General features: G+C 43.5%; 1 protein-coding gene across 1 annotated transcript in view; it reads left to right on the forward strand.

The window, feature by feature from the left end:
* The window catches only part of Plcl1 (phospholipase C like 1 (inactive)), a 302997-nt gene that overhangs the window by 265240 nt on the left and 25257 nt on the right, over positions 1–12500 (forward strand). The window contains exon 5 of the mRNA XM_085684191.2: positions 1889–1998. Within this exon, the coding sequence (XP_085540317.2) occupies positions 1889–1998 (110 nt within the window). The remainder of the gene's footprint in view (positions 1–1888; positions 1999–12500) is intronic.

Raw genomic sequence — 12500 nt, forward strand, 5'->3', positions numbered from 1 at the left:
GATGGCGGTTATATTTGTGTTTAGGAGCGTGGTGTACAAAGATGCCAAGAGACCAGGGTTTGTGACTAAACCCCTTCTGGTTGCGATCCTCTGAGAGCCTCCACTGCTAGCGGAGAAGCTGTGGTTCCGTGTGACTCTTTAAAGCCCACTTCGTAGTTAGGATAGGAACCACAGTCCTGTCTCCTTCTGAGTTTTCGCCCTTCTTCCTCGTTCTCGTGTGAGATTCGTACTTTCTGTAGGGACAGGAGGGGTCACGTGACTGTGAGCATCCACCTGGGTTTGCTTGTGCCTACTGTGATTTCTATCACAGAGCTTGTGTTTCTTGGATCCAGGGGCTCCTCTGTCCACACGTACAGGGATGATGATGATGAGAGACTGGGCAGAACAGGCAGCTGCTATCTCTCTGTGCTGGTGTTTGAAGTACAAGCCCTGTCTTACCCGGTCTCCATGGTGACCGAGTATGGTGTCCCGTTTATAGACGGGACATGTGAGAGGCTGGGGACTCATCCAAGGTCTCAGCGTCAACACACAACAGAGTGGACTCATGGACACAGACTTGCAAACCGGTGCTATTCACTAGGCTGGCTGGCAAGCGACCTTCGATGTTTTAATTGACAGGAAACACGAAAATCAAAATTCACAATGCATACAGGAGCCTCCGTCTGACTCTGCAACCTTTGTATGTGTTGACCCGTCCTACATGGTCCCACTCAATGGCACTTGCTCCTACCCTTTCACCAGGGAGGAGAGCGAAGCCCTGAGCGTCTCCAGGCTAGCTCAGACTCAGACAATTAGTGTGTGGGCGAACTGTGCTCCTCCCGGTTCTCATGGGCTGTGCCCGGTATACAAGCACCGCTTGAGCCAATGTGGTTTTAGGCTACAGTAAGAAAAGCCGGCCAGAACAAGAACGATCACAAATCCTTACTCACTGTGAGATGCTGGAAGCCCAGCGAGGACCCTGTCCGTTCTGAGATGCAGCTGTCTGCGTTGCTCAGATCCAGAAAGTTGGCTGGTCCAGCGGCCCCGCCTGGATGCCATCCTCAAGGATGAGTCACCAATAAACAGACAGGAGTTAGAACGCTCCCTGTGGGGCAGAGAGGATCCAAGGGGATTTGATTCAGCATCTTTCTTTAGACATATAAAGGGCTGGACTGCGGCTAAGCCATCAGACCTCCTTGGTCTGGGGCCAGCTAGTGCTGAGGGCTAGAAGTTCTGGGAAAGGGGACCTTGGCTCAGTGTCCATCCCAGCCCTCCAAAGACAGAACAAATTGTCCGTAAGAGAATGTGATTCTCATCCTGGAGTTCTGAGGAAAAAGACAGCGAGAACGGATGACGGCCATGTTGTCGATGGCATCCGAGCTTCAGCGAACGGTGGACCAGAGAGCACACGGAAGAACACTCCCAAACGTGAAACACACGGGTGCTCCCAAGACTGCTGTCTTTGAAAGGTTTTTTTATTTGGGGTCGAATCTGCAAATCGCCGTTTTACCTGTAGGGACTCCATGGCCTCTTTGGAGTCACGCGGCCGGCTCATTAACAAAATCAAGAAACGTGCTGTACACTCACGTGAGGTTATCTCTGCACCCCACACCCTCCTGTACAAAAAACAGGAAAGGACAAATGAGGTCAGGAGCATCTGCCAGGAGGTTTACTTCTCCTTTTCTCTGGTGTTTATCTGTGCATCTGGGCCGCTGAATGTGACCTTTAGCCCCGGGTTCGCTAACGCTTAGATGCTTTCCCCGTGAGATCTCAATGACAAAACAGAAAGAATTCAGGGCTTTAGATATCATGAGAGGAAACAGGAGTGTGAGTTTATAGTTGGTTGGCCGTATTTTCATGGTCAATACGCACATTTTCCTCATATTCTTCATGTGTATTCTTTCCAAAGGGATGGAGTTCCACGAAGAACTTCATAATCTGGGGGCCAAGGAAGGCTTGAAAGGAAGGAAGCTCAACAAGGCCATTGAGAGCTTCGCTTGGAACATTACTGTGCTGAAGGTACGTGAGCTCCCTCGCTGCCCCTTTCCCTTTATTTCTCTCCTCTCCTCTCCAGGGCAGAGAGAAGCATCGTCAGCTAAACACAGTGATTTGAAGTTTGAGCCACGAGAGGGCTGATTTCCAGGTTCAGCTCTAAGCAATGGGGACACGAAGCCTAGGCAGAACTTGCTTTGATTTTTTTTCTTAATAGGGCAACTTGGTTCATGATGGAGGCTGAGGGGGGTACATGAGTGAGACCTAATCTTAATGCCGTGTGAGTGCATGTGTGTGTGTGTGTGTGCATGTGCGCACACACACGCTTACACGAACCCTTCTACAAGTCAATATGACTGTTCTCATTAGTGTAAAGTCATGCCTAATGAGGCTGGGAAGACTCCAACGTAAAACACTTGGAACAGCCTTAGACTATGAAATTTCTGGGGCCACTTAGGATTTTTTATTTTCGGAATATTCTCTATAAATACATTTCTCTTGAAAACGTTTTGGAAGCCAGTTCCTTGAGATTCTAATGTGCTTTCTGCGGCAAATCGACTTCGGAGTTCGAAGTGAAGATGCCATGTTTTATGTTTTCTTACGTAAAAGGAGAAACAATGTAGGTGATTAGAAAAACTTGCTCGGGAATTGTGCTGGAGAAACAAAAAATGATGATTGTTCATACTTAGAGAATGCCTACTGTGTCCAGTGCCATTTAACGGCAGCTATATGTAATAATAATTTAGTACAGACCTTATCACTGTCAGTATCATTTTACAGGCGAGGAGGTGGAGGCATTGGGGTCCCTCAGCTTTTAGTGGTCCAGCTGAAGTTTGAACCCAACTGTCGTTAGCCAGCTCGACAGAGCTGCTGCGTAGCTCTGTGGAAGTTTGGAATGAGCTGCAGAATATATTCACATCTCCTAAAAAGTCAGCCCGTAAGTGCTTATTAGCTCTTACTGTGTGAGATGTGTGGCAGGCATTGGCTGAACACAGATGATGTAGGAGTTGTAGACTTAGGCCTCCTTGAGTTAGCAGCCTGAGGCTGTGGCACAGAGGGGCACCATTCCTCCAAGGGGTGGGCTTGGGCTGCAGTGTTCGAAGAAGAAGCAACTAGAACTTTAGCATGAGATTCTTAAGTCTTTTCCTCTTGGGAAATTTTTCCACGAGCAAATTTCATGCAACCCAGGTATATAGGTATATGAAATAGCCATACAAATCATTTGCTGATAATAGATATAAAGATGATTATTTTAAAATAATTATAAAACACATAATTGTACCATTTATTAAAGACAAAAATCAAACGTTCACACGAATGAGATGGGTGTCCTTATTTGCCCTTACATAGAAAATTAAATCTTGGCTGAGCATCTTCAGTGTTTCTGATATTTTGATTTTATTGTCACCAGTGCTAAGGCAGGCACATTGTTTTGTGTACAAAGACAGAAGCATGATTAGGGCCATTTCAAAAACTGTGGAAAACGCCACTCTGATCCCAAGCTATAATTCATGTAATGATTGTTTTTTGAGCCCAAGTTATCAATCCAAACAGCAATTTTAAAAATCAATAATTCTCAAACAAAATAACCCCAAAGTGTTTGCTATTTCCGTGCTGAAGAAAGACAGCAGAAACAGCCGGTCTCTGTGTTCACTACTTTGGCCGTCGGTTCCATAAGGACGGAACATTTTGTCCACGCAGTGAAAACAATACCCAAGGTTGAACAGTCTCAATTAAAGGCTGATGTCTTTAGGTGGTGTTTGCTAATGTGACGGCATGCATGGTGTGAGCATGCGTGTTGTGTGTTCAGCACTGAGCCTTCTCTGAGGTCAGGCGACACAGCCGTGTGCTGCTGGAAACACATGCAGTTCATACGTGTTTGAGCTTCCGAGTACTTTAATTCATTGCTGGTTGTTGTGCGTCGCCTGCATACCGTTACGTAGCCTTACGTAACATTGTGTTCCAAAGTCAAACAAATTGGGACCGATGATATAACACAGCATTTGCTACACAGAATTTAGTACAAACCCCTTTGGAAAAGCAGATGTTTCTCTGGGCTTGTTGAAGGACCAACCATCAAGAAAGGTGCTCAGAGATGTGAAAGTCAAGACTATCTCACCTGGGCTTCCAGGGCTAGGCTACCAAGAGTAGATGGGCATATAACTACTAATGGTTATAGTGCACACTTAATGATTTGGCATTTGAGACCAGCACTCACAGCTAGGTACATACACACACATATATATAGTATGCACATATCTGTAGCATATGTGATACATGAGTGATATATATGTACACACATATGCATATATATATGTATATACATACACACACATAAATCCTCCATTGCCCTTCACCAGGTCTGCAGTCTGGCAACATCACGTGTCACCTTGATAGAATTTCTATATCTTATAGATGAAGAAATTGAGACAGAGGCAGGTATACATTTATCATTGAGTCACATAGCCAGTAAATGGCAGAGTGGAGATTTTTAATTGGCTACCCATCATCTTGGCTGTTACCCTGAACTACATCCTATAAAACTCTGTCAATGTCTCCATCTAGCCTTGTGCACAGATGAGCACACACGTGTGTAGGCTGCTGGATAGCGGTGAGATTTCAGTGTCTCTGAGCATGGCAATAATGCCTACGTCTGTAAAGAGCCAATTCTCAATGCACAGACCTGGGTGGTATCGTGTTTTTCCTTGTAGAGCAGGCTCTCTGCTTTTACTTCCCTCTTGTTGCTAACTTCCGACTAGTGCCCACTTGGTGTTCTGAGGTTTCCTTGGATGTTTGTTTGCTTTAATGACAGGAGCTGATTTCTGGATGTGACTGAGCAAATATTGAGTAAATCACTCCAAGACAGATCTTTGGAAACAGAATTGATCTTCCGTAATTACAGCTTGTTCCCTGGCTGCTAGCACTGCAGGCTGAGCTCAGGATCCTAAGCAACGGTGGAGGAGTTTTTCCAAACGTCAATTACTTCATTGGAAATATTTTCGTATGTCTCTCATCGGGTTCAGTGAGCTTGTTAATCACATGACCATTATCCTAGAGCTAAAAATGTTGCCTCTTAGGGATTTGGATTATTGGGTAAGAGTGAAGCCAGGGCTCTGGCCCTGCAGGAGGGGCTTTCCCCTTGGGTCTGTTCTGTACTCTTCCCCTGTAAACCTTCCTTAGCATTTGAGTCCGCACTCAGAGATCTTTGTTGCTGATGGGTCTCCAGTCTTGATATTACTTCTCTAAGTTTTAATCAATTATTGTTCTATATTTGAGTTCATTTCAGTCATTTTACTTGGATAGATTAGTAATAAGCACATCGGCGAGACGTAATCATAGTATCTATCAATAGTGGGCAGGGCTCAGCTTTACAATTCCTCAGTGCCTAGTGCTAAGCATTCCTTACACTTCTGTAGGTCAGGTACTCTCCAGTATCTTGGGGTAGAGGGGGATTTATCAATACCGGCTAAATAGGTGGGCTCATGTTTCTAAGGGCATTTAGTGCCAGTATAATTACCAAGTCAGAGCAAAACAGGGGCAAATGAGAACTGTGTGCCCAGTGATGGTGGGTTGTCAACATGGGGTTGACACGGGTTGGGACATTGGCTTGGGAGAACATTGACCTCGGCCTGAAATACAAACTCCTCAGTTTATGTTTTCTGCATTTCCATATATGATAAATTTAAGAGCAAATGATAAGAAAGGTAAATAAAAATGTATAGAGGGTAGGTAAATTCGGCTTGAGATCTGGCGAGAACCGCATATCTGATTCCAGGTAGGCATCTGGCTGTTGCATCCTCTGGCAGGGTAGTAATAACTGGCTGTGTCCCATGGCAGGCAGGCAGGCAGGCAGGCAGTCAGGAAGGACAGAAAGTTACACCGAGTTCCCCTAAACGCTTTCGCCAGGCTCTGATCCTGTCCATGAGAGTGACGTCCTCATGACCTAATCAGCTCCTAAAGCCCCATGTCTTAATGTTGTCGTGTCGGGAACCAAGCTGTCGGCATCCATTTCAAGCGAGATACGCGCTCTACGCACAGCCTGTTGGTTATTAGCGGGACATTAAACTCTCATAGTGGGGGCTTTTCTGCCGTTCCTTAAGATTTCCTAAAGAAAAATACGGTTTTACGGACGGAGCTCATGTACTGTTTTGGAAAAGTCCTTTCTCCTTAATTAATTGATTAATTGATCATTTTTAATAAAACCATCTTTTCTCAGCAGCCCGGCCTCACAAAAGTTCTTATCTTGGATGGGAACAGTTCGCTATATGGGCAGAGGCGATTTAAAGCCTGGGCTCCATCCAGAGTGATCAGACTCGTGAGCTGTGAAAATGACTTCTTCAAACTCCCGTCAGTCACCTTGCTCACACGAAATTCACAGACTCTTACACGCCATCCGGGGGGAGCTTCCCAGCGTCTATCTTCTCGTCGCTGTGGTTGTTGCCAGCCTGCTTGTTGAGTTCAAGGAGCTAAATGTTATGATATTTTCTTTCTTTTTTTTGATATTTTCATTTAAAAACCTCTACGATTTTTTTTTTAAATCAGGCTGGCAAAACTAAGACAAATATTTTATCATCAAAGAAAATCAGCAACAGGTGATCACTCGAGATTCAGGGAGAAGGAAAGGGTTAAGAAGTGGCTGCTTTTTTAGCTATAAATTACAATGGCTTCTAGTTGAGTGACAGATAGAAAATAAAAGGTGAACCAAACTGTAGCCTTGTTAGTAGGGTCTCCTATTATGGATTTAATTTTCCTGAATAGATGTCCATCTTTTGATGTGTGTCATTGTGGACCATCAAATGGGCCTATTTTATAGATTTCAGTGAAGGAAGTGTGACTCATTTTTCTGCCCAGCTTCCTGGTTTCGTCACTGCGAGCTCCTGAGGAGTCTTAACAGAATCATCGCTGGGAAGAGTAGGCGTTGCTGTCTCTCCTCCCTTCAGCGTGGGGACTCGGTTCCTAACTCAGACAGATCCCCTCACTTAGTCCCAGGATTTCAGGCCCCCAAAGCCCTAGGGAATCTGGATGCATAAGAAACTGCATGGACGTCGGGATCATAATACACTTTCTTTTTTTTTTTAAATATTTATTTATTTATTATGTATACAATATTCTTTCTGCGTGTGTGCCTGCAGGCCAGAAGAGGGCACCAGACCTCATCACAGATGGTTGTGAGCCACCATGTGGTTGCCGGGAATTGAACTCAGGACCTTTGGAAGAGCAGACAATGCTCTTAACCACTGAGCCATCTCTCCAGCCCCATAATACACTTTCTAACATACCTGAAGGTTTTTGTCATTGTTGAGAAGGAAGAGGAGGGAACCAAGATGGTAGAGTAATGGGAAAAGAAGCCGGAGGAGCGGCATCTATTTATCTCTGAAAGGTTGAGTGAGGATAAGAAGAGGGTTATAGGTACTTTATGTCTCTTCATAAAATACTGTATGTATGCATGCATGCATATATGTATATGTATGTATGCATTATGAATGAATGTAATGGGTGCTAGATGGGGGAGGGTTACATGGGTCCTCCTATTTGAGAGCCGGTGCCTGATCCACTGAGCCTTCTCTGCTGCCCTGACAGCCACCTCTTCTTTTTTTATTGCTATTTATTGAGCTCTACGTTTTTCTCTGCTCCCCTCCCTGCCTCTCCCCTCCCCTTCAACCCTCCCCCAAGGTCCCCATGCTCCCAATTTACTCAGGAGATCTTGTCTTTTTCTACTTTCTACTTCCCATGTAGATTAGACCTATGTAAGTCTCTCTTCGTATCCACGTTGTTGCCTAAATTCTCTGGGATTGTCAACCACCACTTCTTGAGGCAAAATAAGTAGTTTCAGAGAGGTGTCTCAAACGCAAGCTTTCACAAGTCATAGTTGCCTCGGCGTCTCTTCCTCCGGCCACCCTTCCACAGCTACAGTTCTCCGGCTCAGAGCCCTGAGCTTTCCGCTATTACCCAAGCTCTTAGACCAGAATCCTGGAATCTTTTTCTTTGAATAGCAGACCTGAGCTGATTTACAAATGAGAGATGAGTAAAATTCCCAAGTGTTCCTCTGCAGGCTCATGAGAAGAAAGGAGCCGGATTACGGTTGACGGGCCTTTAAGTCACTGGCCTTGACAGGTGAACATTAAGAGGGTTTAAATAAAGCTTTGAATCCCTCTATGTCCGAAGGAAACATTTTCCCAATGATGCATGCAGAATAAAGCCTTGGGCCCCAAGTTCCCTCTGCCTTTCTTATCTAGGATTATCTAAGAGTTTAGACACCAGGAAGGCCAGATGATACATTTCCCAGGGCCATGAGTCCTACATTGCAACTTGCCTCAAACACAACAGGAGGTCTCAAATTCTCTCGCCCGCTTTTGGGGCTGGGTTTTCTTAACTGAAAAAAAGATCATTCTTTATGGCTGCTCAGATCCTTGCAACGTTTTATATTTTACAATAACATAAAATACTTCCTTTTCAATCTTTTTCTACAGTGCTGCTCCATTTCCTTAAATGCATTAGACGCCTTAAAACGAAATCCATCGATTGTGTAAATCTCTCTATGTTTAAATACTTTCTTTCACATGGGACATCTGCCATTTTATTTTCTATCCCAGAGCGCTATAAGGCCCTAGAATAATCATTAGGTAATCTACCATTGGCAGTCTTCCATTGTGGCCCCCCTATTTTGACTGTCAGCGATAGCACTTTCTAAGAGGGACCCTGGACCGGTCCACAGCTGCCATCCAACCCCACAAGAAGTTTTCGCAAACAAAACGATGTCTATGTGTCCCTCTAGGAGACTGGATTGCACCGAGGACACGCAGGTGACATTGTAGTGGTTGTGATGGTGGAAGTCAGCGTGCATGTCACAGCCTGTTTGTATCCTGGCAATACAGGTAGCAGTGAGCTAAACTTTATGGACTAAGCACTCTGCAGTGAAGACAGACCTGCGTTACAGAACGCAGGAGTAACTACTGCTGGAGAATGCTTCTGTTTATCCAGGCGCCCTCACTAGCCACCTCACTGCTCAAAGATTTACGCACCAACCTAAATAGTTTGAGATCTTACAGGTCAAATGGGGTTTATGGCTTGGAGAAGCAATGTTGTGTATTGTTCTGTATCTCTAGGCTACATTTACGTAAATTCTTTTCATTTTAAATAAAATTATGTTTGTAGTTTGAAATCCACCAGTTCTAAAGGCGTTGTCTGAGTTTTGGTGGTTGTGGGATCTGTCCTGTTAGAAAATTGTTAGTGGTCACAGCTGAGCTTTGAATCCCGAGGTTTGAGTTAACCTGGGGGCAGCAGGCTCAGCCTCACCTGGCAAGTCTGAGACTCGAGTGATCTCAGCCTGCTGCCTCTTAAAGCATGCCGCTGACCGCCAGGAAGTAGATGGGCAGTAAGAGAGAGAATTGTAGCTGGAGACCGCTCGTTCATTTTCTGGATGCCCAGGCCCGAATAATCACACAGAAACTATATTAATTACAACACTGCTTGGCCTATTAGCTCAGGCTTCTTATTAACTAACTCTTACACCAACCCATTTCTATTAATCTGTGTATCAACACGAGGTTGTGGCTTACTGGTAAGGGTGCGGGGTCTGTCTCCTTTAGCAACTACGTAGCATCTCCTTGACTCTGCCTACTCTTTCTGTACGTCTCTTCCAGCGTGGCTATATTCTGCCCTGCTATAGGCCAAAGGAGCTTCTTTATTAACCAATGGCAATAAAACATATTCACAACGTACAGAGGGGAATTCCACATCATCTCTCCTTTTCTGTCTCAATAAAAAGGAAAGTTTTAACTTTAACATAGTAAAATTACACATATGAAACAGTTACCATGTAAGAATTACAGTTGCAATATTTAGTCCATTTACATTTGACAAATTAAGGAAACTACTCAATCATCTATCCGATCTTTGAGAGTCTAAAGTTTCATATCTAATTTCTTGTTTATCATAACTAAGGAAAATTATAACTATCTGTCTTTAACTCTTCAAAGACCTCAGAAGGATATAATATTACCTAAGTTAACAAGAAATGCATTGTAAGCAATTTCTAAAACTCTAGAATTGACAGAGACATCGTGTTGTCTGGTCAGGCACCCAAAGTTTTTCTGTACCACTGGGGCATCCATCTTTAGTCTGCAGGCCCGTAGTATCTGCAAGACTTTTCCCACGACGCAGAAAATATGGAGATCTGCTCTGCATTGTCTGACAAAGTTCATCGGTTGCTTTCTTCTGTGTCCTGCAGAACGTCTGACAGTTTCTTTCATGAAGCAGAAACCCTGAAGGACCATCCTGTCTTTTGGAAAGTTCAGCAGTCACTTTCCCGTGGGTCCCAAATATCCAGTTCATACAGCATACCATAAAGCAGTCCAGGCAAAAGCAGTTTCTTGTCCAAATGGCTAGGAAACTCTATAAGGAGCCTCTTTGATGCCCATCATCCTCTTATAGTAGATCAGTGCTGCCAGAAACAGGCTTGTCTCACTCTTGAGAAAAATCTAAGTTCTTAAAACATTTTAAATGCCATATTCCGTAGGTCTTTGAAGTGCTGAAAATTATCCATCTAACTGAAATATATCTCTGTATATATGGAAAACCTAATTAACATGACTCTAAGTTTGACTAACATAAATGACTATTAATCTGTATTTTTTAATTATACATTGCAATTTTAAGTGAGCTGCACAAACACAATGCCTGAATCAAGAATAGAAATACATACACACAGTGTAGCAAAATCGACCTTAAATTTGTATCAATAGACCTGATCCACAGTAGTGCAATGCATTCATTTCTGTATCACATGCCCCTTTAAATGAAAACAAACATATATAAACATTAGTTTGGAAATTTGGGCATTGTTTTCTCTAAAATGCTTCCTGCTGTTTGTTGGGCAAGCATTTTTAGGGTTCACAGAGACCTTTCAGGGGTCTTGTTCCATCAAACCACATTAGCCTGGAAGGAATCCACAGAGTCTCATCTTCTGTGGAAACAAAAACAGAGCCCCTTTTCCAGAGTAACAAAGCCTTAGACCCAAATTTTGAAGTCGAAATACCTTTATGTTGGTTTAACTTAGCAGCCCCCAGAATCAAATGTCTCACTGTTGTCAAAAAAAACTCAAAGAAAACCCAATAATATACATAATCCAAACTCTCTCTGTGTATTTTCTATCTTTACATGGCTTATTTTTCTTTACTCCTTTAATCTACGACTATCTATACTCTTTTATATTACTTTTACTGTCTCTTTAAAGACTTTGTTTTATTGTTTTAAAACCATTTACTTCTTTTTATAACTGTCTATACACCTTTTCCTCTCTCTCCCTCAAGCCTATGTACATTTTTAAAGCACACTGTGTCTCCTTTAGATGTCTTTAATGCCTGTATCTGTCCTGTTGTGTATCTGAAATTCTCTTTTTGACACATAGCAGTTTAAAATGGTAAGCAGTGTGGTTGTGGTAACCCTGGATGCTGCCTCTGCCTCTCTTGGCCTTTCAATATGGTGGAGGTACTTTCACCGTCTCTGCAAGCCATGCTCACTGCCCCAGCTCCAGAGATGCAGTGGGTCTATGTTGCCACTAAGCAAGTTGTAGCACACTGCTCACAAAATCTAGTTAAGTCCAGGTCCTCCCTAAAGAGCTGGAGTTTGTGCTACCAGCACATACCAGGGAGCTACTGTGTTTTTAAAGAATCCATGCAGTTTTTGCTGCTAATGCGGAATCAGGAAGCCTTCTCTTAGAGGAGCCGCACCTCTGCTCCCTGCCAGCAACCAGAGCCCATCTGAAAACATGCTGCTACCAAGAAGCTGTGCTTAGCCTGTTCCTTTGCATCTAGATTTTCTTCCCAAGTTCTCTCAGATTTTATGTGGATATAGTTGCCCCACACTGGTGCCATTTTGTATCGATACTTCTAGGAAAACACACACACACACACACACACACACACACACACACACACACAGCAACTTGAATCTCATGTGCCAGTACCATTTTCTTATATACCAAAGAAAGTATTTTTAAATTTCAGAAAGTAAAGGGTGTATGTACATCTGAAAGGCAAACCTGAGTTTGATGCATTTATCCAGAGCCTAAGAATTTAAAAAGTCACTCCTTCACAGATATTCAAAACCCTGTTAGTGTTTGGCTTATCAATATAAAGTAAAGATCTCTGTCTCACACCTGAAGGAATTGATTTTTATTTCTATTTCAACATTTATCAATAAGGTAGTGTTACGTACGAAAGTGATTTCTAATCCATACATTAGCAATTTTTTGAGATGATCTTGACGAAGCATCAGTTATGTCTTGAGTTGCAAACCTCTGCTTCCCAAGTGTCCTTGCTGTCAGTCTGTAACCACCGACACCCGGAGAGCAAACGGTGACTCTCCAAACGAGGTTTTCGTGGTTGTTGGTTTTTACGTTGTTTCTTGTTTTTATTTTGAAATGCACTCCATCCGCTCAGTGAACGTGTTCGTAGGTCAATAAAGGCAGCTGTGCTTACTGCTGGGAGTGTGAGGGAAACTGCAGCACAGCTCTGTCCTCTCGTGCA

This window comes from Myodes glareolus, chromosome 27, assembly GCF_982192425.1.
Source record: "Myodes glareolus chromosome 27, mMyoGla1.1, whole genome shotgun sequence".
Taxonomy (NCBI): Eukaryota; Metazoa; Chordata; class Mammalia; order Rodentia; family Cricetidae; genus Myodes; species Myodes glareolus.